The sequence below is a fragment of the Amblyomma americanum genome, chromosome 7 (genome assembly GCF_052857255.1).
Source record: "Amblyomma americanum isolate KBUSLIRL-KWMA chromosome 7, ASM5285725v1, whole genome shotgun sequence".
NCBI classification, from domain to species: Eukaryota; Metazoa; Arthropoda; class Arachnida; order Ixodida; family Ixodidae; genus Amblyomma; species Amblyomma americanum.
In genome coordinates this window covers 36,186,258-36,209,322 of record NC_135503.1, presented here as the reverse complement: position 1 = coordinate 36,209,322, position 23,065 = coordinate 36,186,258, and the positions used below count along the sequence as shown (strand labels likewise).

Genomic DNA, 23,065 nt, shown 5'->3' with positions numbered 1-23,065 from the left:
AGAGACTCAGCCCGCCACAACTTATTTATTAAGCGATATTCAGCAGTTGATTTGCCTTCCTCGCACGGCGAGCTAATTGCTTCCCGTGGCGAAGAAATAGAAGCAATGATAGCAGAAGCCACAAGGAGGACAGAAAGTCTCGGTATAAATCACGGGAAGAAAAAAAAAACAAAGTTGAAACACAAACAGGAAGGCGGGAGAGTTTCTCATAGCGATGCAAGAAGGGGGACGCGCGACTAAACGATCGTCTCCCGCCTCTTCCCTCTCCCCTTTTTCGCATTCCCGCTGACACGAGCACTCCCTTGCAGTGTCTCCCGCACACTCCGTCGATCGTCCCGCTGCTTTGCCCCAGCGCAGCGGCCCGACGCTGCTATTTCTGGTTGCCTCGCCGAGCATAATCACAACTGTTCGTAACAGAGTGAGAAAGATGAAAACACTTCCTCGAGAAAAATGCGCCTGAGAAAGGATGATGCGAAGCCGTGCAGCAGCAAGGTATAACTGCCGCGTATGTATATAATGCTTAACGCATGATATATGTTCACGATATGCGCTTTATCTTGAGTAGTTCTTTCATCGTAACCTTTATGCCCACCTCCCTCACTAGTCTAATAAGCCTTGGTGGGCTTCAGCATGAATATTAGAGGAATACAAACATAGAGGATGATTTTTGAGATATTTACAGCTTATTAAGAGTGGTCGTGGCTGCCACGTGGATACTACTTTCACTGTGTGTATGTTGGTCTCGGTGGACACGGAAAAAGAAGACAAGGGAAAATTTCCTCTGTCTAATTACCAAATTGGCTAAACGGTTCTTCTTATTATTATTTTCCGGCCTTATTTGTCATGTTGAAATCGAAGTCTTTAATACTGCATTCATCTGGTGCTAACCTAGTGCATAAAACCTGTTACATTTTGGAAAGTCCTATAAACTGCTCCACGGGAGCAGCATTTGGAAATTACCAAAGTGTGATATGTCTTGAGTTATTTATTGTTAAATTCTGTCACTGCTATATCTGTGTCATATTTTGAGTCATGCGCGTTCATGATATTTGACTGCCTTGTTTGGGTCAGGAATTTGAAGAATAATTAATTTGGCTAATTAACATGACAACTGCGACCGCTATCTTCTCATTACGTGTCTACCAAAATCAATGTACTTCAGTGATAGCATAATCCACCTGACGGTATGTGTTGTAAAAGTACAAAAATAAATTGCAGGTACTGTCACAAAACTATCAGTGTAACATCTGCACAAACACATCCCCGCCAATAGCGCTCGCGATCAGTGACGGTTTACTGCGCATTTCCTCGGTTCTTCCGGCATCCACAGAAGTTTGCCAATCTACTGAGAATATGTTCTTGGGCTTGCTATTTCTCCCAGTTCTGCATCTCCCACTTCTTTCAAGTTCACCTTGATAACGTGGACCACCTAAACGCGGCGGTAGGAATTTGAACCCACTACCTTGGGCTCAGCTGCCGGATGTCACAGTCACTGAGCCACCGCGACTGGTGTCGTGAATGACCGCCAAAAAAAGTATAATAGCGCTAGCGGATGTACACACGTGCCTTCTATGGCGCGCACGTGCGACTAAATCCGCAGAAGTTTCTTGCATGCAGAAAGAGACAGCCCGCGAAGCCGCGAACGGAGCTAGTGTGTTCGATAAACCATCACTTCTCATCGAGGAGCTCACGACGCCTTCAACTACGCTGCAGCCAACTAGTTAGAAAGCGAGCATGCACGCGCCACTTCTGCTTTCATTCTTCATCTGACTTCCTTCCGCCATTCACGCCCACTTGAGCGCCTCGCGGGATCATCTGCTGCGAACATCTTGCCGCCGGCAATCTATATGTGTACGTACGCGCTGCGTATACACTTATATCCTCCTGGGTTGTATCCGAGGTTAGCAGGCAATAAGATGACGAAAACAAGCGAGCAAGAAATTGTCCCGAAGTCACTATTGGAAGGAGCCGGTCAGCCACGTCAGCAGACTGCTGCAGGAGGCAGCAAAAGTCGCAGTGGAATGACTTTCGCGGAGGCCAGGCTGAGGAAGAATAGGGCGAAAAGCTCTCAACGCCCCCCTCCCCCCCCCCCCCCCCCCCCCGCGACGAAGCGTGAATGGGTATCCTGGTGGCGGCTTGCGAGCATCGCCTGTTTTTATTCGGAACGGCTCAAGACGGCGTTCACTTCAAAGAACAAGAAGTCTGAAGTCAATCTTGACGTCCTGAAGAAATCGAAGTGCGAGATAACAGTGGCGTCATGTGCCGTGGAAATGAGATACAATAAAATCCACGAAAGGAAAACTTATCAGACAAAGCAATCCTCTCGACAAAAAAAAAAAAATGGACAAACCCAGAACGACTAAGAAAGAAGTTTGGTTTTCATGTGATGCTTACGTAGACCTTCGAGGTGCTCGAAAAATGATGACGTAAACTATTTCAGCAGCAGCAGCAGCAGCAAAAAAAAAAAACTGCAGAAAGGAATGAAATGAGACGCAGTTTTGTTCATTGAAGTTGTCTTCGCGATAAAATAGTCAGTAGAGGGGTGCTGATAATACCTTTAAAACTTTGTCGTAAATTTTTTGTACAAGATGACATAACAAGTTTAAAATACTTTACAAAATGATTATGCTTGCTCACCTATACAGCAAAAAGTAGGCGTTATTTTGTTACTTTCCGTCTTCACGGATACCACAGCGCAATGACTCGCAGGAAAGCCTTGCAACTTCGCAGCTTGCTCGAAGAATCGAATCTTCGATTCCAAGCGACAGTAAAAAAAGTGCCATATAAAAATTTTGACGGGATATACATCGGCGACATTATGCGTTTAGATCAACATAAAAAGAAACTATCATCATAAATCTATAGTTATACCAAAACGACGCACTTGCTTTAATAAACTTTTCTTAGAAAGCATACAACAGTTGTAATTCATGTTTACTTCTTTGTTTTACCCTTCAGTACTTTGGCTCCCTTGATTCAGTTCTAATTCATTTTTATACATTTCCAGATACAATATACCAAAGCCTGGCTCAAGCATGAGCAAATAAATGTAATACAACGCAGCAACGCAGCAATGTAACAATGCAGCAACGTGGCATTAGAGTTTTTGAAGCGCCAAATACGCTGAGGCATTCGCTTTGAAATTCTAGAGCAGTCTGTGACAGCTGCGAGTTGGAGCGTGTATGAGTTCAAGCTAAAAAAATAAGAAAACAAGGACCAAAAAAAAGGAAAAGAACAAGGGTGTTTGCTGTGCTCACATCCTGTGGGTCACAAATTCTTAGAATACTTTCCGAATATTTTTTTTTTGTGTTGTTGCATCTCATGCATCCTTTCGACACATTTTTCTTGTCCGCATTTAAATACAAAGAATAATTTCTGTTCCAGAAGCCGAAGAAAGAAAAAAAACTAAATGAAACGGTTAGTTTGAGGGGATCAATCGAGACTTTTATTCAGACCCTCACTTCACTTTCTTTTGCAGTTTTAAGCAGCGCTTATTGCTGCCTGTAGTATCTTTCGATATTTTTTTTTTGCTATTATAAAGCGAGTATGGACAAATGACAAAAAAAAAGTTGCGCTTGGAGAGAAACGCCGCCTTTTTTACGGTCTCACGTCGTATTCCCGTGAGGACAACGAGGCACCAAATTACGATGCATGGGACGTCGTTAAATTTGAAGTCTCGTGGGGCTGGCCGAACAGAAGACCTTGCTTTTTTATTTTTCTGTGTATTCAAGTTTTTTTTAAGCTTTGGCGCAGGAACCACGAAGTGAAGTAGCCATTCGTTTGCATTTTTTGGATTCGATGTCAGTGTCAAGCTGCCAGCGTAGTGGCAAAGCCTGCCTTACTTACGCTTAGTGGCCAGAAGAACAGAAGAAGATAAAAGCGAATTTTCTGCTTTAAACGCTCTGATGACTTCCCCTGTCAGAGTGTTCGCGGTGTCCACTGAGTAGATCATGACTTTGTGGAGCGGAACAAACTCTCCTTACTTGATAGCGACTGCTGCAGAGAAGCCTTGTGTCTTTAAGACGTTCTTTTCGTCCCTGTGCCTTCTTTCCTTGCCGTTGCTGCCATTCCTGCTGTCTGAACGTGGCAAGAGAATATAAGCAAGGTTCAAAGACTGTCGCGGGCACATTGCTGTTAGTACGTAACAACACATAAATATACAGGTGGGCTGGAATTTAGAAATGTTTAACATATAACACACACGAACGAACACGCGCACGCGCTACGTACAGTCTTTGTCAAAAGTATGCAGCCCAAGGGATCTGCTTCTGAGCCCTCCAGCGCGCCTCCTCTTTCATACTCAGGGACCCTAATCTCACGAAGGCGGGAGGAACTTAAGTCATCAACCCTCCCAAGCTTAGGACTGTCAAATGCGCTAAAAAGCCTCGCTATATGGCTTGGAAGCAAACTACTTGGGATATATATTTTTGACAGAGACTTTATGTATACATGGCGGGATACGAAGGAAAGGGCCCTGATAAAATAGCAGCTTTTTTTTCTTGCATTCACTTGCGTCAAGCTCTGCACGATGACTGCGGGTGCCTGTACATTGTCGGCGTACCGGAAGTTTAAATTTAACGTCTTCGAAATTTGAGGTACCTTCAGCAAAGCGCTTATCGACCCGGTATTGATGCGTGATGTTTGATTCGTATTGTTTTGAAGGATTAAAAAATGTGAAGGTTTCGCATAAATTTCTGACTGCCGATTTGTCGTTTTCTGAACCTTTCTACGGCAAGTTTCGAACGTAGAGATTATTCGAAATGAATCAGGTGGGCTCTCAGATTATTCCTCATAACGCTTGCAATGCATCCACTCGTACACTTCAGCAAGGCTTTCTGATCGCGTCTTAAAACCACGCCTGCGAGTAGGACATCAACGTAATCTTCAGTGCTCACCAAGCAAGAGTGTAGAGAAGGAAACACTTTCCAATAATGAAGAACTGTATTTCATGCGGTCATGGCTTACAGTAAAGTTAATGCGACGCTCTTCTTCAGCTCATGTGTCGTCCCAGTACAGAACGCATGCGCAAGCTACAAATGAAAAACAAAACAAAACAAACATACGGGCGATCATGCGATGCAATGCGACAAATATGCGTTAGGAGTACTGATTTCGCTTGTTAGTAATCGCGTTCCCATTACGGCTTTTAATTTGATTTCGCATCACTTTTTCGTTCTGCTGGTGCGTGGGCTCCTGGTGGGTTGATGTGCAAAGGGGGTGGAGCTGAGTGAGTGGGTGGTGGGAGGAGACACCAAGCGCACAGACGGCGACATACTGATACAAGAAGACTGTATTAGTAACGCAGTAAAATACGAGGCATCGCCTAAACCAAGGGACGAGACACTGAGGAAGAGACACTGTGACGAGACTTATAACACTGTACGCAAATAGAGCGACCGAGAATACTGAGTGTCACAGAACCATGAAATGTGCTGCAGCCGTCCAGTGATGGCAGAGCAGGCGGTAATATAACGCTATGCGCTGTTAAGTTACAAAATATAGGCATGTAAAATGCGTCTCGAGAGCAGAAAATCTAGTGTTGAAATCGGTGTGGGAGTTTCCATAGCAGTTGGAGGCCGCGTTTTCAACTATTCTTACAGGCGCTCGGATCGACTTGAATCTGCGAAATAGCACTGACGTACATATTTACTTAGGTACCTATGTGAGATGAGTCACTGACTCACTGGGAAAGCCGACACCACCATTTATTACCGACTCACGCGTCAAGCCTAACCATACCGACTACGTATTCGCTATAAATCAAACAAGCTTTGAAGAGGACCACCATGTGTTCACGCTACCTAGCAGAAATGCGCAAGGGCTCCAGCACTAAATTAAAAAAGAAAATTGCGCGAGTCCGCTTCCACGTTGTACATCATCGCGTTCTGGGAGCGCTACTTCACGAATTCATTACATTCGAGCCCAGTTATATCAAACCCAGATATTTCCAATTATTGCCTACATCGAACTCAGAGATAATGTTTTTGAATATACGGGGTATAGAAAAGTTGCGTATTATATCGAACTCCAATTTCGCTTGTCGTTCTATATATCGAACTGCGCGTGCCGCCTCTGAAAGTGGCGCTTCTCCTATAGGCACTCTTCGATCACTTTTCGCGCTACGAGACGGGTCGGCTGCGTGGCCTTGAGCAGGGGCGCTAGCGCTTTGAAACTGCATAAGGAGGTGAACGAGTGGCCTTCGGTCTCTTGTACTAATTTTCCACGCCACTTCGCTGTCACGCGGTGAAGCCAGATTAATTAAAGCTCAGCGGCTGCCATCGCCTGACGTGCATCGTTCTCATCGCTGCCGAAGCATTACGGAACCATCCTGTAACTATAATGAGATTATTATATTTACAGTCTACTGGTGACAGTTTGAGACATGCTCTGATAGGAAGTGGCTAGTTCCAAACCATCGCCCACTGTTGCTTCGATGCGAAGCAGATTAGGCCTAGAAAAGCCTAACGATCTGTGCGCTGCCAACACGCCGGTGGGCGGCACGTCACCGTAAGAAGCCCGTCACTAGCGTGAGTGAAATGCAATCTCGATTCTAAGTTACAGATAAGGTTATCTACTGCCATTTTTATATATCGAGTTATATATTCCATTCGAGTTCGATATATCCGGCTTCGAGTATACCCGTCAAGTTGGCCACCTTTCGACTCCAATTTGACGCGTTCGCTCAGCAAACTTGAAGCTGGCTTCACCGCATTATGAAAAAGCAAAAGGAGAAGCCAAGTCATACATGGTAGGAATTATGTACACTGAGCATGTCAGCTATGTGGTTGTAAAGCTTAATCATGGCCTCGTGCAGACTCCGCCATTCAGCCACCCTCTTTCCCTCTTTCCCTTTATTCCTCCCTCATAGTGGTAAGAGAGAACTTTAGGAGCCCACGAGCACATTATTTTCTCCTTGCCGACCTGCATAGCCCCACATCGAAACAATGCCTCGAAGAGAAACGAGAGGCCCGAAATAATGAACCGCCCAGAAGCTCTGACCGTGATAGGCAAACACGCGCGGCCGGGCCCGCTGAGTGCAAATAGGCGCCGCGTCACCATCCTTAGCTTGGATGTGAGCCGCAGGTTGTTTCATTAGCCCCGGGGGCGGTCACCCGAGACGGCGCGCCAGGCCAGGCGTGTCGTCGCCCCGAGCCAAGGACGGGGGTTCTTCGCGAGCGCCCTGCTGCCTTTTTCTGATGGTTCTGTCCGCATGCACTTCAGCTGCTTTCTTTTAGATCTCCCGTTTCTCATTCAAAGTCGGGATGAAGGAGCAGTTTTGCTGGAAGCACGTCATCTGCCCTCTCAGAACCTAACAAAGACAGCGTAGCTCGAAGGAGAGGGAAAGCAAAAATGCGAAGAGGAATGTGGGCTCATTTTTTTAAGAAGCTATGTCCGTAAGCGAAAGGAACCCCCTGCGGGCATACCAAGATTACGAATGGCCATTGGCACTAAGATAAAGAAAGCAAAACTATGCTGTCTTTGAGGCGCAATAATAATACGACTGGCAGCGTGTGCCTGTTTTATCGTCGTTGCATTTATTAATATTATATGTAGTACCACTTCCATTTATTATCCGGAGTGAAACGTACTGTATGAGCTTCTTATATGGAAATGCAGGAAAGGAGAGTCCGTATGATATCAGGAATAAACGGAAATCCGTAAGCATTCTATATGTTTTTGGTATGATTTCTAAATCATATCTTTATGCTTTCCACATCATTTTCATATGACCTATACGGCGTCAGACGGAGTCTATATGTATTCCGATTTTTCTTTGGGCTTTGTTCATAAGGCTGCTTAGGCTCCGTATGTCCATTATTGGTTTCTTGTGCGCCTTACGAAAAACGTCGGAATCATGGGACCCGTCATGAAGAACCTTTCACCAGGGATGGTTGCACAGTATATCTATCAGTTGTAGTCGCCCCCTATTAGATCCACGCCAGTTGTTTCCTCTTTATCGACGTGTTCCGCCTGCTCCTGTCTAAAACCTTTAATTTAGCCTAGAAGCAGCGACGAAACAAATAAATTACAAATTAGGTTATGCTGTGGTTCCAGATGAATAGCTCGCAGCAGAAAAACATAAATAAAAGCTGGTGTTGGTAACATAATTTTATAATTGCGTCTATATTCCTCAGACAGTTAAGACGACATTTTTCTGACTGCATTATGGAATTTGAAGGTTCCAAAGTCTCTTGTTGAATTAGAAAAAAAATGACATGAGTTTAGCGCTTTTTCGCGAATTCCGTTGCAGTGCCGACACCCTGAAATATGTAAGCACTTTGTGATTTCATGGTTGCTTTCGGTGAATGTTGGTTTAAGCATTTTCTGAGGACAGGTTCGTGCGGAAATGTGTATAGAAGATTTTTCGCGCTTAGAATGTCCCGTGCATTCAAGAATTTGAGCAGCGACGCTCGTTATTAGCAGCATGTCTTTCTTGTTCTCCGATAGCAGTTGGAAACATGCTTAAAGGGATAATCTCATGAGACAATAATTCGCGGCGATGGGCTGGCAGCCGCCTATCTAGCCACTGTCACTCACTGCATTACTCAGTTTCTGGGTTTGCGTAAAATCTCACCCATCACCCGAAAACAGCTCACAAGACAAGCAAATAGCAGACGGTTTCGTGGGTACGCAAATTCCGATCTTGCTATTTTGCGTTCACCCGTCGCGGTGGCTCAGTGGTTAGAGCGCTCGGCTACTGATCCGGAGTTCCCGGGTTCGAACCCGACCGTGGCGGCTGCGTTTTTATGGAGGAAAAACGCTAAGGCGCCCGTGTTCTGTGCGACGTCAGTGCGCGTTAAAGATCCACAGGTGGTCGAAATTATTGCGGAGCCCTCCACTACGGCGCATCTTTATTCCTTTCTTCTTTCACTCCCTGCTTTATCCTTTCCCTCACGGCGCGGTTCAGGTGTCCAACGATATATGAGACAGATACTGCGCCATTTCCTTTCCCCAAAAACCAATTATTATTATTATTATTATTATTATTATTATTATTATTATTATTATTATTATTATTATTATTATTATTATTATTATTATTATTATTATTTTGCGTTCGAAGTTTTCTTCTCTAGCGAGGTTTTGAGCGAATCAGCTGCCTGTTAACAAGGGCCATGGTGCCGACGCTCGCTTGATCGTGAGTACACATAGGAGACGCTGTGGCGCTGTCGTCAGTCACCTATCGAAAGAGTTCAGTGATAGCTTGGTAGGAGCATTGCAACAAGAAAGTATGTTGTGGCGTATGCCTCGATCACTTCTCCGCATCACAAAATACAGTTTAGCGCTACTGCACTGCGCTCCTTGAAAATGCATTGTAGTTTGAAAAAAAGATTTTCATTAACTTTTTTATCGATCATTATGCTGTCTAGTCTTAAAAACGGGACCCATGGCGTAGTTAAACTCCCCTGATAAATTGTGGTGACTCAACGTTGAAGCAGCGGCAAGCAATTGTGCACTGAGGACGCGCCGCTCTATCCCCAAGCCTCGTCGCTTCACGCGTGTTTACCAACGGCACCGGTAGGTGACGGCCGGCACATCGCCTCATGTGGTTACCGCTTAATAACAACAGACAACATTATTAATATCTAGTAACCGGAACAGGACATTTTTTTCCTTCACGACTGCTTTGGTTACATTGTTTAAGGAAGGAAACGAGGAAGCTAGAGCACAAATACAAGCACGTATTTCTGCGTAAGAAGGTTGTGCTGGCTGTGCGTGCGTGCGTGCGTGTGTGCATGGTCTAAAGCTTCAAGACTGTTACAGATCAACTTATTTATGACATCTGCAAGCTGCCCTTCAGAACCTCAATTATCCGTTTTATATTCTTTAACATTTCGCTCCGCAGTTACGAGTGTTTTTACTTTGTGTTCCTGTCGCCACATACGTTTACTGAAATTTATTACCTGCAAGTTATCACATGGGAACTTGAATCAGCGTGAGCACATGACTCAATCATTCAAACTGTGGCAGCTCAGCTGAGCGTTCGAGATGTCGCACCTGATTGTAGGCAGCAGCAGTAAAGTTTAATAATGGAAGGCAAACAAGCGAATAAGTTCTATTTTTTTGTCGGTCGCGATGAAACGAAATGTGCAGGTACTAATTTATTGGTTGCGATGTGCTTGTCCGATGATGAAACCTATTTTTTAGGCTGTGCAGATTAAAGCAAAATTAAGTCCCCGTGTTGACTGTGCAACCAAAATGTTTGCTCCAAGATTTTCTGAATTTAAAGAGAGGTATAATAACACAGCTGGAACAAGTTGTCGCATAAAAAACGTAACAACTATGGTATTGTAAAACTCTCTCGGCTTATAGCAAACGGGTAGCATTACAGCACGGCCCTCCCTGTTTCCTTCTTTCGTTGCGCAGACACGAAGATCTGCAAAAACTGCGATGCCATCCTGGCCGAGTTGGAGCACATCAACGACGAGGCGGAGAAATTCGGCGTGGCCTTCGTCAAGAACAGCGACCGGCCGACCGCCAAGAAGCTGGGCGTCACCAAATTTCCCTCGCTGGTGTACTTCCGAAACAAGGAGCCCACCATATACGAAGGTCAGTCTGACACTGTGGCTTTCCACGGTGCAACCACTCTGGTGCCAGGCAGCAAAATGCCGCAGTGCCTCTTGCTCTGTCGTAGCACAGTGAAGGCTTGGAAGGAGTTTCTCACAAGTTGAACGTGTGGAGTAGCAGGATTTAAAAACTATCTCGGCTGTTGGCCCTATATATCGTGCCAATAGACATGAACCAGTATAAAAAAGATTAGTAATTTCAAAAGAGCAATTGGTTTTCTCGATACATATAGCACAATGTCCCAGCCCTTTCAGGCATGAATGCCGCTCTTCTGGCCTCCTGGGAAGGCAGTTTTGCGCCCCAAATTAAAACTAAAAACTGGGTAAACTAGGCTACGGCTTAGTTAACATTTGTCGAGAGCACTTATGTTTTAACTAAGCGGTAGCCTTGTTTAGCGAGTACTTTTTCTCTTCTTTCCATTTCTCTCTCCACGGCGGCGTCCTTATATTTTCTCCCTTTTTCTTCTCTTCTTTCTCTCCCCTTCTCATTCTCTGCTCTTGTCTCTCTCTCTCTCTTAGCTTAGCCTGGCTCTTGGTTTGGCTTGCTTTGGCTTAGACGCCAATCCGCATGAGCATCAAGCCAAGGCAAGCCAAATCAAGGAAGAAGAGTAGGATGGAGGATGGGCTCCCATCAACGGCTTTCACCTTTAAAAATCGCACTGCAAACAGAAGCACTGAGTTTCGGCACAAAGCAGTCCTGTCAAATAAAAAAAAATTGAAAATGAATAAACAAAAAATCAGCGTGAAATATGTGTTTTGTAACAGCAACAGTGCCACTGTGTTGACAGTTTGCGTCTAAATGCAAGTGTAAATGCGCGAAGTCTGCCCAAAGAACAGGTGCTTGGTCTCTGTGATGTGTGTGGAGAGAACCATTCACAACTGCATCACTCAGGCATCGCAAACGAGAACGATTCTACATAAACAAGTTCATCTCTGCAATATATATATATATATATATATATATATATATATATATATATATATATATATATATATATATATATATATATATATATATATATATATATATATATATATATAAAGCCCTCAGTTTAACCAGGCGCGCGTTGTCAGCGCTGAACAGCCTGCCCGTCCAGCTTTCAAGCAAACCAGCAAAGGTGATAGCAAATGCGAAGGCTTGGAAATGAGGAAACTGTGCGAATTGCCCGAACGAACCACTTTTCTGATCCTCTCTTCATAAAAGAAAACAAATATAGTCAAATTGATGTATTGCCAGTACATCAACGCGTGTTCTGAAGAGAAACCAACGTCCTACGTTTAGCAGAAATGCTTAGTTTGCTTCTCTCTTCATATACTATAAGGTAGATGCTGGAAAGGAACCATAAGGCAATCACGGCACGAGTTTCTACGGAAACTGCTCAGTTTAAAAATGAGAATTAAAATATATTCACTCATTTTTGGAATCCGGATTCAAGCTCTGAATAATATATGGTCGAAAATGAGGGCCTAAAACAAAATCTCTCTCCATGCGCTCGCTATAACAAAAAAAAATCATGACAGCGAAATTTTTTATAGATAAAACCACCTGTAGATCATGTATTTATTTCTAAATGCTTTCCAGGGTTGCGAGAAAGACGATCTTTTCGAGCAGGATAAAACAACAAATTTTTTTTGGTGCCTGAATTCTCTCCTGGCGATATATCGCTAGCGGATTTCACTGCAAACGTTACGAGCACGTTAGTCGAATATAAAGAAGCGCGTGTTTATTGACCTAACCTCGGCCAGACTATGCGCTTGGTTAGGTTTAGATAAAAAGGCGCCGCGAATGTTAGAAAGAACCGGCAGAGCATGTGTGTTGTTCTTCCGCAGCCCACACTTCACCTGGGTTTTACATTTATATTCTAATTCTATCACCTCTGCTTGTACACGGCTACGGATCAGCAGAAGTCGAGTCCTTTTTTGCTTTGCTCAGAAAAGAAAATACACTTTTTGGGCTGTTTATGTTATTCGGTTTTGAGTCAGGAACTCAATGGAGAGGACATGGTACGAGACACCGGACAAGGACTTGTATTGTTTGGACGTGCCAAGGGTCCTGGCGGAAACTGAACAGCTCCAATAGCAGATGTAATACCAATAAAAAAAGTAAATGTAACTGGTGTTTGTAGCCGGCGGCAGGATCAAAATAATTCCAAACGAGACACGTGTTTAGGTCTCGAATACTGAGAAGGAAACCGAAGATGACACAAAGACAAGCATTTAAGAGCAGTTCGGAGGCACGCATAGAGGACAAAAAACACCGCAATTTTTTTCCCGAATTCTTTGCAATTGGTCTTTCCCAGAGAGATGCGTTTTGCTTTAAGCTCCGCAATATCTCGCCGAGTGGCGTTTTCTCATAAAGAAGCAACCGGAAATCAAATATGTTAAGACAGTAACACACACGCGTTAGTTACAACTTGTTCAGTAACAGTGGCAGGCTAAGAAATAAAGCTGCTTTTGATCGACGAGCCCTAAAAGAACGAACCAGCGCAACTAAAACGAAGAACCAGAAAAGGAGATACACGGACACGCACAACCAGAAAAAGAGATACACGGACAGTGCGTGTCCGTGTATCTCCTTTTCTGATCCTTCGTTTTCGTTGCGCTGTTTCGTTAGTTAATATGCAATGCCAACTCGCCCACTATGCTATGTTGCTACAAGCACTAAAGGCCTGTGCATAAAGCTATTCTGAAGCGCAGAGCGGTTCATATGTGATTGACTGTAACTGGCATTTTTTTTCCTAGCGACCAACTCAAAAGACTTGAGAAATCTGTGCTGCTAATTATTAACTTGGCAGCGCTTGCTCGGATGAATTGGGAATTATTTTTTTGTTTGAATTTTACATCACCTTGACGGATTCTCTTGAACCCTTCAACTAGTATTGTTCTGCTCTAAAATGGTGATAAATTTAGGCCTCGCCACACCACCTGCTAGCTGTCCTGCATTGCTTAGTTGGTACAGCGACTTCTTCGGTATTGCGGTGGTTACTGATCTGAGCCGAGGGCACGGAATAACTTTTCTTCAAACCCGACAGTTGTGGACGCGGTAATAATTATTCTCTCGGTTGCAACTACTGCATTTCGCTGCTGCCAATATGAAGACAAAGTTCACTTGTTTACTGTACACTTAAAGAGAGATCTCAAACAAAGAAGCCTGTCGTTAATTCAGACCTAATTTAAACATTTCGACCTAATTAAAGAAAAAAAACATTACGCGAAAATTCTGCTCGAGGATGGCAAAAATATGCATATGCATATGGTTGCATAGATCAGAGACCCATAGGCAGGCCAAGTGCACCACCTGTCAACAGCATGTTCATTTAGAAGAATTAGTTCTCGGCCTTGAAACCACTTTCCTACGCTCTGAAATAAAGGCATAACTACCAATATTCGTATGAAGCAAAGACATCGCGTGCAATGTTTACGTTTTCATTTATGCATAAAACGAAGATATTGATCGTAGTTAAATAGTGCTACAAATAGAGAAAGGGAAGGTTGCGCACAATTCAAGTGTTATGCTTTTTGTTTTTTTTTTCTGCCTCGTTCGCGCATATCCATTTGCATAAAATACAATATTCGTATGTAAACACAACTAAACTTTGCTCTGCACTCATTTTTAGAGTCTAGGCGCTGTGGTCTTTCCCTTGAGCGTAATTCAGCTCTCCGTGCAACACTTTTTTGCTGAAACGCGCAGCTCTTCCGCGAGAATAAAAACAACGAAATCGAGAATGACTGCAGCGTTCTCAAAGCCGACATTCTTCTTCTCCGTGGGGAAAACGATGCCAATAATAGGAACGCTGGAAGATGCTGGCTTAAACCCACACACGCACCTGCCCCTGCGCACAAAGTTGTTTTCGGCGATAGCGGTGCGCGAATCCCTCGAGACAGAGTCGCTGCCTGAAACCAGCGGCTCGCGCCATCCGGCCACGCATTCCTAAGGCTCTTATCAATTTGCGTCCCTTCATTTTGCACCACTCAGCGAGAAACGGGATTTCAGGTCCTTTTTTTTGTGCGTGTGTGTTTGCGCAACCAGTCTGCCGTTAACTTGCAGACGCATTCATAACAAGGATTACATTAAGGTTCTTACAGTCGACAAGCTTGAATGCCGCTGCTTCAAGCGTGGCTAAGCTGGCATGGAAATTAGTAGAGGAAAAAAGGATGTACAGCAAAAAAAAACTGAACGAATACAAATACTTGAACAGCTTTGCTCCTCTTTTAATTGGGGTTTTATAGTTTTGTCAGCATGTTATTTATGGCTGTTACTTGATCAAGGTTATTATGCCCAAAATCTCTCCTCGAAGCGAATCGCAATAATCATATCAGCAGATTGCTGCACCAATTGACTTATTGTGCCTGAAGACATTGCCTGCTGGAATTGCCAGCTATCTGTGATTAGGTACGAAAAAAAGCAACTCTTTCGACTAACCGGCCTCTTTTATTTCAGTGCTTAGTTAGCTGAAGCCCGCTGGAGCTGAATATTTGTTGCGCGACTAACACGTCGAAGCTCATGACTCAGGCAGTTCACGAGAAGTGAGTGAGGAGAGTAACTAACAAAAAACTGTCAGTAAAAGATCATCAAGAGCTCGAGGAAAAGCGTTGAGCTTCCAAGCTCTTTCAGTTCACTCGCGAAGTAGTGAATGCTCAAAAAAACTGATGCCATTCCGAAACAGCGTCAACCCTGCAATTTCGAGCAATTTTCACGACATCAGGGTCGAAGGCAGATGCATGGCTGCTGTGAAAATTTCTTCTGAATCGCGCGCAGAGCAGTACCAATTTGCAGCCCAAAAGGCGCGAAGATAACAATAAAGAGCTTAAATTTCTTCGCAGACTCGAGAAAAAGTCAGCTAACTGATAGTGCGGAAAAACTTCCCCTTTGCGTTGCCTCGACAAGGAGAACTTATAAATAACCGTGCCTCAAAGGAGCACGACAGTCGGTGTAAGGACAAAGAACTTTTCTTGAAATGGGTTCTGCGAGTAACGTTATAAGAAGAGAAGGCAAAGAAATCGTTCGTGGAATCTACGCGGCATATGATGCAGTCAAACGACCCAGGCTGACTACGCTGAGCGGCGACGATGATTGCAGCTGCCTTCTTTAAGCACTTTCTCACTCAGGTGCAAATGAGCGAACCTTAGAACTCGAGCGAACCTCTTAAGTTCTTCCGGAACTCTAAGAGTAAGAAATAAGGAAAACACAGTTCTTGCATTACTTTCGAACGGGTTCGGCTCAATCTCCCTTTCCAGCGATACCGTTTTCAGACAACGCTTTGGCAACACGGTAGGTGTGCAAGAACTATGCGAACAAATGAGAGCGCTGAGGTCCGCATAGAGTGTCTGTTTTGTTTTCTCCTTCATCGTTACGTGCAAACCTACCGGCTATTTGAGTGACTGAATCGTACTTTCAAGCTATTATTCATATTCGAAGCAAATAAAAAACAAGAAGACAGGTAAGTTGAATTTAGTGGGTTTTGTCATTCTATAGGTGCACTGCACGTCATCGTTCGAGCTTACCTGTGTCTGAAATCAAAACACCTGCCCGAAGCAACGCTGCCGATGGCCCCATTTTCTCTTTACTTCCGGACTATCACCTACATTGATCTTGTAGCTCCTTTTTTAAACAGAGGTGTTTTAAGACACTTCAGGCGCCCTTAGGAGTGACAGCTACTCCAAATCTACTTGCGCGAGTAGGAACGGAACTTCTACTTCACATTTCACTTTGAATTCATGTGGTGCCAGAACAAACGTACGGAGTTTGCATAAACACGCTGTTTTTAGTGCAATACTTAAAAGCTCTTCACAGATGTGTGCGTTGTGCAAGAAGAAGTCGCTTTTGCGTCTCGTTTCCTTATTTGCGATGCGTTCTGGGCCTTTGAAGACATGATGAAAGACAGTTCAGAGTGTGTTCTTGGCCCCGCCCTTAAACAGCTTAAGCCTGTTCGGCCACATTCCAAAATACTTAATTCATTCATCAGCTGTGTAGAAAGTGTCCATGTCCTGTGCTCATACACTAGATTTGTGGCCATGCTTACTATCCGCATAATATTAACGTGGATACTATGACACTCCATGACACATCAGACGACTCGCCACCTTCTCTTCCCCAAAATTCGTTCCTGCCCCATGTATACAAATCACAAGGTCTGTGGCAGAGAACACGTGCTCTAATACCTTCATATGTTCGTACCCTTTCATTCGTAGTCTTACTTGGGAGAAGGAGGTATCCGTGCACCCGATTCGGGCAGGGTCGGTTCTGACCTCCGCGTTACGTCATCGTTGGTGTGACAAACCCTTGCCAGCGACTAACAAGTGCCCTTACTGTGTGGCCGGACCTGTGTGATATGCGACACATTTTGTAGATGTGCCCAACCAGGGCTTCTGTACGAAAACACTTCCTCGGGGAGGTGGGCCTGCGGTGCAACAGCGATTCTGGCTACGAACAGTGAACAATGAACAATAGCTACACCTGCAACCTTTGCGACTATCTGAGCAAAACTGGTCTCCAGTCCTTTTTTATAACTTTCTCCTACATTCACCTCCCCCTTTCTCACTATGCATCATGGCACACTTCTCGAATAAAAAAAAAAGAGTAAGCGGTGTCATCTTGACAGTGCATGCATTCGGGCGCGCTAAGCAGTAGTTGAGGAAGACAAGAGCATTCAAGACGTCACACACACACACAAAAAAATCTTTTGTTACTGCTATCACCACGGCTTCGTAAACGTTGTGCAGAGCGCCTGGCAACAGAAAGAACATGTGAGACACAAAAAACTTCAAGATTTTTTAAAAAATTTCTTTCCCTGAAGCGCGCTTCTAGTTCCCTTACGTTCTGCCTTACTGCATGTGCTCAAAAGAAGCGGCCAAGTGTTGACTCTGCGCACGATAAAATTGAAAGCTTTTAGTTACTTTTTTTAAATAAACGTGCCGTCCCATCTTTCCTGTCCTCTGCACTTACTCCGGCGCCGTCGCCACAAAAGCACTGAACTGATTTTCTTCAAGCCCATGACGAAGCACAGTTCCAGACAAAACAAATTTGAGGGTAAAAAAAAACAAGTTTTCTATACACAGGAGAAAACACTCGTCCGCAATGTTTTTACTTGTCCTGTTTCGTTTTCTGGCGCGTTAGCGCTTACTGTTCAAACACCCCCCCCCCCCCCCCCTCCACCCTACTCTTCCCTTGGCTTTAGCGGGCGCTTGAGTAGCTGACCGCCTTGGCTCAGGCGACGCGCTGTCTGGGTGGAGGTGACCCACCAGTCCTCATCGGTTTTCTTTTGTTTTTACTTATTTGTTTTCCGGCCCGCTGTTGGCCCGCTGATGTGCGTATGGCGTGTGCAGGTGACCTGATGGACGAAGAGAAAGTGCTGGACTGGCTGACAAACTTGGAGGCCATGGAGCTGCCCGATCGGATAGAGGAAGTCAACGGCAAGATCCTCGAGAGCCTCATCAAGGAGAGTCAATACCTGGCCGTCCTCTTCTGTGAGTCGGACTTCTCACCTGGAACCCGTCTCGGGGTGGGGAACTGTCCGTCTGGCATCTAGGAAGCGGGCGGCTGTAAGCATGGAAAGGGGATCTTAGAAAGCTATATGTGAAGGATGTTTTATTTTGTATTTTTTTTCCCAAACCCAGAAACTTTCGCGTGAAAAATGATTGTTAGAAAGCGCCTGCGTTCATATTCAAGTAAGAAACAAGGCTTTACTGGGTTTAACTATATTCCCTGTTTATTTTTGAAAAACCGGATTTCGTTAAACCGAAAGCAGTGGGCTTTGGATAGTCATGCCACTGTTGCCGAAAGTTGTCTTCAGTAAGTTAGTTCCGCGCGAAGGGAAGACCTGCGATTGGTGGGGACTTGTGTTACGGATGGTTTATGCAATTATCAATAACGAATTTAAGAGTTGAATTGGGCGTCGTTGCGTCTCAACAATAAATGTCGTCGCTAACAAAAAAATGTCATTTTTGTAATTATCCTCTCCGCGCCGCGCCACTGATGCCCAACTTTCTAAAATCCCGCCCAAAATATTCCCGAAAACGTGAAAATTGCCACAAAAGCCCGCCCCTCATACAGAGGCGTTAGGAACGTCTACACAACGCCCTTTTCTATGTATTAAGGTCTTCATGTCTCTACGACGAACTGTTCTGTCGAAGGGCACAATTTAACTACGTGTTAGCTTGTCGAAGCTGTTGCAGCAGAGCTTATTCGCTGCAAGATTGGCAGCCACATGCGCGTCTTTGTTCTCCAGCACTTCCAGCTTACATTCTTCCTTTTTTTCGGGTGGGGTAAAAAGTAAAGAGATACAATAAATATCGTGGCAACCACTACGCGTACCGGGCTTCCAGGGACCATCGTCTCCAACGTCAGGGTCCGGTACCGGTGCGCGGAAAGGCGGCCAGCGTATCGGCGACAAAATTAGACGAATAAGCCCTTTGGGAGGCGAAAAAAATCGATGTCGACACGCCGCGAGGCTGTGTACTGCGACGCCGCGTGCCTCAGAAATGCGTGGCTGGGGACAAGGCAGCGGCAACGTCGTTAGCGCTGGGCGGCCGTGCACCGGAGATTAACTGGCGCAAAGGGGGACTAGGCTCGTCTACACACACTATCGTACTAAAACCATGCAGTGCGAAAAAAATCTAAAGCTAGGTGACATCAGCCAATGAGCTACTGAGTTCACGAAGCCTTTAGCTCGTCATTGGCTGACTGTCTTGCGACGACCAATCGTGATAGCCATCAATACTTGCATGACCATAACGGTGTAAAGCTGCGGTTCGTATCAGGCGGGAACTCCGCACCTACTATTCCCGTACGCGAGTTCTGCGTTCTCTAAAGCTGCACGGTTTTCAGGCAGGAGCTAGAGGGCTTGGTTATACGAAGTCTGGAAATCAATTCGGTTTATTTTGTGAACTCCGACGCTGCATCTAACGCGTCATTCCGAGGCAATGCCATTAGGCTAGGGACCTCTCGTGCGGCATGAGTGCAGAGAATGTTGTGTTTCAGGATAATGGGTGGGCAGGCAGAGAGCAGAGCAGGTGCCCCCCCCCCCCCACTCACTAACTCGAAGCACCCACTCAGTGAGGCAGCAAACCCGAGAGCAGCGTTAGGAGAACGCGTTCATCCACAGGATTAGGCAGTTGCGAGGAAATTTCTTTGATGTGGGCTGCTGAGTGGCACTCAGCGTGCAAACAGGCCTCAGGCCCTAACGTCGGAGTCGAGTTACGCAAACAGGGGCTTGTGATTCGGCAATGAGCTTGTACGATAACCTTTCTTAGCAGTGTTCAATCTCGCTTGTTCTCAAACAAGTTGATTCAAAGTCGCCATTGGTCAATTGAAGGCTCAACTACGTAGATCGATTGATGGAAGTTTGCATTTTTAATGACAAATACAGGAAAGATAACAAAAAGCTACTAATGTTTCCGCCGCTTGTGACTTTTATCCAGAAAATATATCCGTCCCCTGCTTGTTATGCAAAATATCTTTCAGAACTTGTTGCGCAAGAGCTCCCGTAAGGTTTTGCACAACAAGAACAGTGGGCTGCCCCCGAGCTAAGAACTGAGGCATGTACAGACGATTTCAGTGGACATTTAAACTGCTGCTGCATTTTAAATTTGTTACACTTCCATTCTGCAGTGTAGCTAAACCGTCACCGCCCCTTGCCGCGTCTTGGGGCGCATTGAAGCTACGCAGCCGCTAAACGCTTTCGTCTGTCTGCCGGACTTTCTCTGACACAAAAAAGTGGCGCAAGTCCACTCACCTTCTCTGTCAGCTGCATCATGCTAACTTCTGCAAAGTACTTTGAATTGGCTTTTCAAATTACTGGCAACCTTTCGTTTTTGCGTCAATTCGGGGGCCGCAAGTCTGTGATCTGTATTTCATTCTTTTTCCCGTTGCGACATTGTTACTTCACGTAGCCGTTGCACATTGAACTCAATTCGTCGAGCGTCACATAAAAAACCGAGTACCTTCGCAGCACTTTGGACGCACCTATTTACAGAGACAATCACTAACATTCTAAAAATATGTTACTGGCTTCTGCTTCAAGCCAGTGTGTTGCCTTATCGCCAGCCACATGGATCCTCAAATAGAGGCAGGTAACTACAGTCTCGCACTACGACCTTAGTGTGTCGTAACTGTGACGTAACGGTGACGTAATGATGACGTAACTGTGACGTAACTGCGCATGCTTTGCACCCGCAGACAAGAAGAAGCACAAGGAGTCCGAGGCGGTGCTCAACGAGCTGGAGAACATCGACGACGAGGCGGACGCGCTGGACATCGGCTTCGTCAAGATCTCGGAGACAGAGGTGGCTGAGGAGTTCGGCCTCGACCAGCTGCCCGCCCTGGTGTACTACCGCAAGACCATCCCGCTGCTCTACGACGGTGAGCTTGAGGGCTGCGGCAGTGGCTGCTCACAGTCGCCGCGCAGTGCTTGAAAGCTCCGCCAGGAAACGTGGCGGCCGCAAGAACGATTGGCGCTACGATCGCGGGCTACTGAGGGGAAGCGCGCTGTCTGGAGGAAAGATTATCGCCACTAAAAAGGTTGCTCTATATTTGCGACAACAACCTTGGCAGCAGTGGTACTACACAGGGTGTTTCAACTAAGACGTTACAGATTTAAAAAAAAATACCCTTTTTCAGTAACAAGAGCGATTTGTTCGGCACAGCATTGTCAGCGGTGTAGTGCATCAGAATACAGCTAAGATGTGCTAACGAGCAGGCTGGTTAGGTAATATTGAATAGTTATCTTTTTAGTTACTACTGTTAGGCTCTTTGATTATTTAATGGCGTGGAGCTCATCGTAATTGATATCCGTATCAGTTTTCAGAATTTTCGAAAACGTGCTTAGCCTCGGCGCTGTGGCCCAACAAATTTTGGCTACATCGCGCCAAAATACATGCACTTTCGAGAAGCTAGCAGGCAAAAAAATCTCTCCAGTGCACGTAACCCGTCTAGATAGCCAAAATTTGTTGAGCAACAACGCAGAGGGTAAGCGCGTTTTAGAAATTCTCAAAACTGATATGTATATCAATTACGGTGGGCTACACGCCTCTTAATAATTAAAAAGCCTGACAGTTATAGCTAAAAAGTTAACTATTCAATATTAGTTAATCATCCTGCTAACTAGCACATCTTAGCTGTATTCTGATCTACTATACCGCTGACAATGCTATGCCGAAAAAAGCGCTCTTCTAACTTAAAAAGCCTACTTTTAAAAATTGCGTAAAGTCTTAGGTGAAACACCGTCTATAATCGTCGCCATTGTAACGACAGCCACTTATGCAAATACATTAATCCTTGATTTGTACATAGCCACCCATATTCATTGTACAGTTCTGTGTATTCTACATAGACGCTCATAAGGACCCTGATACGCCCACGCACATTCCCCTCGAGCCGTACGCAAAACACGCCGAAGCTATTTAATTTCCACACACTTGAATAGCCGAGATTCCATACTTGAGGTGTCCTAGCAACGCTGCCAATGAGCAGGGGCGGATCACATATTTTGCCTTCGAAGGCAACTTTAGTCCAGAGCTACTTCGGCTTTTTCAATTAAATAAATCACGTACACTGAGAGAGAGAGAGAGAGAGAGAGAGAGAGAGAGAGAGAGAGAGAGAGAGAGAGAGAGAGAGAGAGAGAGAGAGAGAGAGAGAGAGAGAGAGAGAGAGAGAGAGAGAGAGAGAGAGAGAGAGAGAGAGAGAGAGAGAGGAAATGCCGAGAGGTCAGTCAGAGCAGGATTCCGGTTGGAGGGAACTCGCATTAAATTCGGTGGATCTGGGTTAAACTGCTGTTGTTCACTTAGTTAAGAGAGCTGAATTTCAATCAAACCCCGCAATACAAGTGAACACAAAGAAGGTCACGAAAATTTAAAAAATGCTGAGTTTATTTCTTACGACCTCTCCAGCCTAGGAAGGCGAACTACAGAGGCTTGATCCCAATTTAGTGAATCGCGCCTGTTAAAGCGCTCAAAATGGACAAATTACGATTTTGTTGCGATTTTGTTACGATTACATTGTTTTGTACTTGGGACCACAGCGCTCACAAAACCAGTGCAGCAGCTGCCCGTACAGTGTAACTTAATTAGTGCGTCACCTTTGTACGCATTGGGCGCTGTAAGAAGCGTAGTTTAAAAACTGTTCAACTATCTGCCAACATGTTAGGCGGTGATGAGTGTGGCCTATTTTTACTGACCTTTTTTTTTTTTTGAGGTCATTAGCGCATGTGAACTGCTCGTTTATGCGACGGTTTTCGTTTTTTTTTGTTAACCAGACTAATGCAAGTATGGCCCACTACAGCTATGTTCAAAGGTAACGAGCCGTATGTAATCGTCAGAGCAGACAACCGCAACGTTACCTATTAGGGCTCCCGTGGCTGGCCCGAGAAACGCACTTTAAATGTGTTTTCGCCGCTAAGAACAATTTTCCGGGCGCTCTTAAGCACCGCGATCGATACACGGGTTTAAAGGCTGTTTAAACCGCTGTCTAGGTCTTCAAAAACCAAAGTACAGCACACAAC

At 45.0% G+C, this 23,065-nt stretch overlaps 1 protein-coding gene across 4 annotated transcripts in view; it reads left to right on the top strand.

The window, feature by feature from the left end:
* hlk (hulk) overlaps positions 1–23,065 on the top strand; it is a 97,178-nt gene that overhangs the window by 32,703 nt on the left and 41,410 nt on the right. For all 4 annotated transcript variants that reach the window (XM_077631835.1, XM_077631833.1, XM_077631836.1 and 1 more), the window contains exons 2-4: positions 10,369–10,551; positions 17,895–18,035; positions 20,746–20,928. In XM_077631835.1, the coding sequence (XP_077487961.1) occupies positions 10,369–10,551; positions 17,895–18,035; positions 20,746–20,928 (507 nt within the window). The remainder of the gene's footprint in view (positions 1–10,368; positions 10,552–17,894; positions 18,036–20,745; positions 20,929–23,065) is intronic.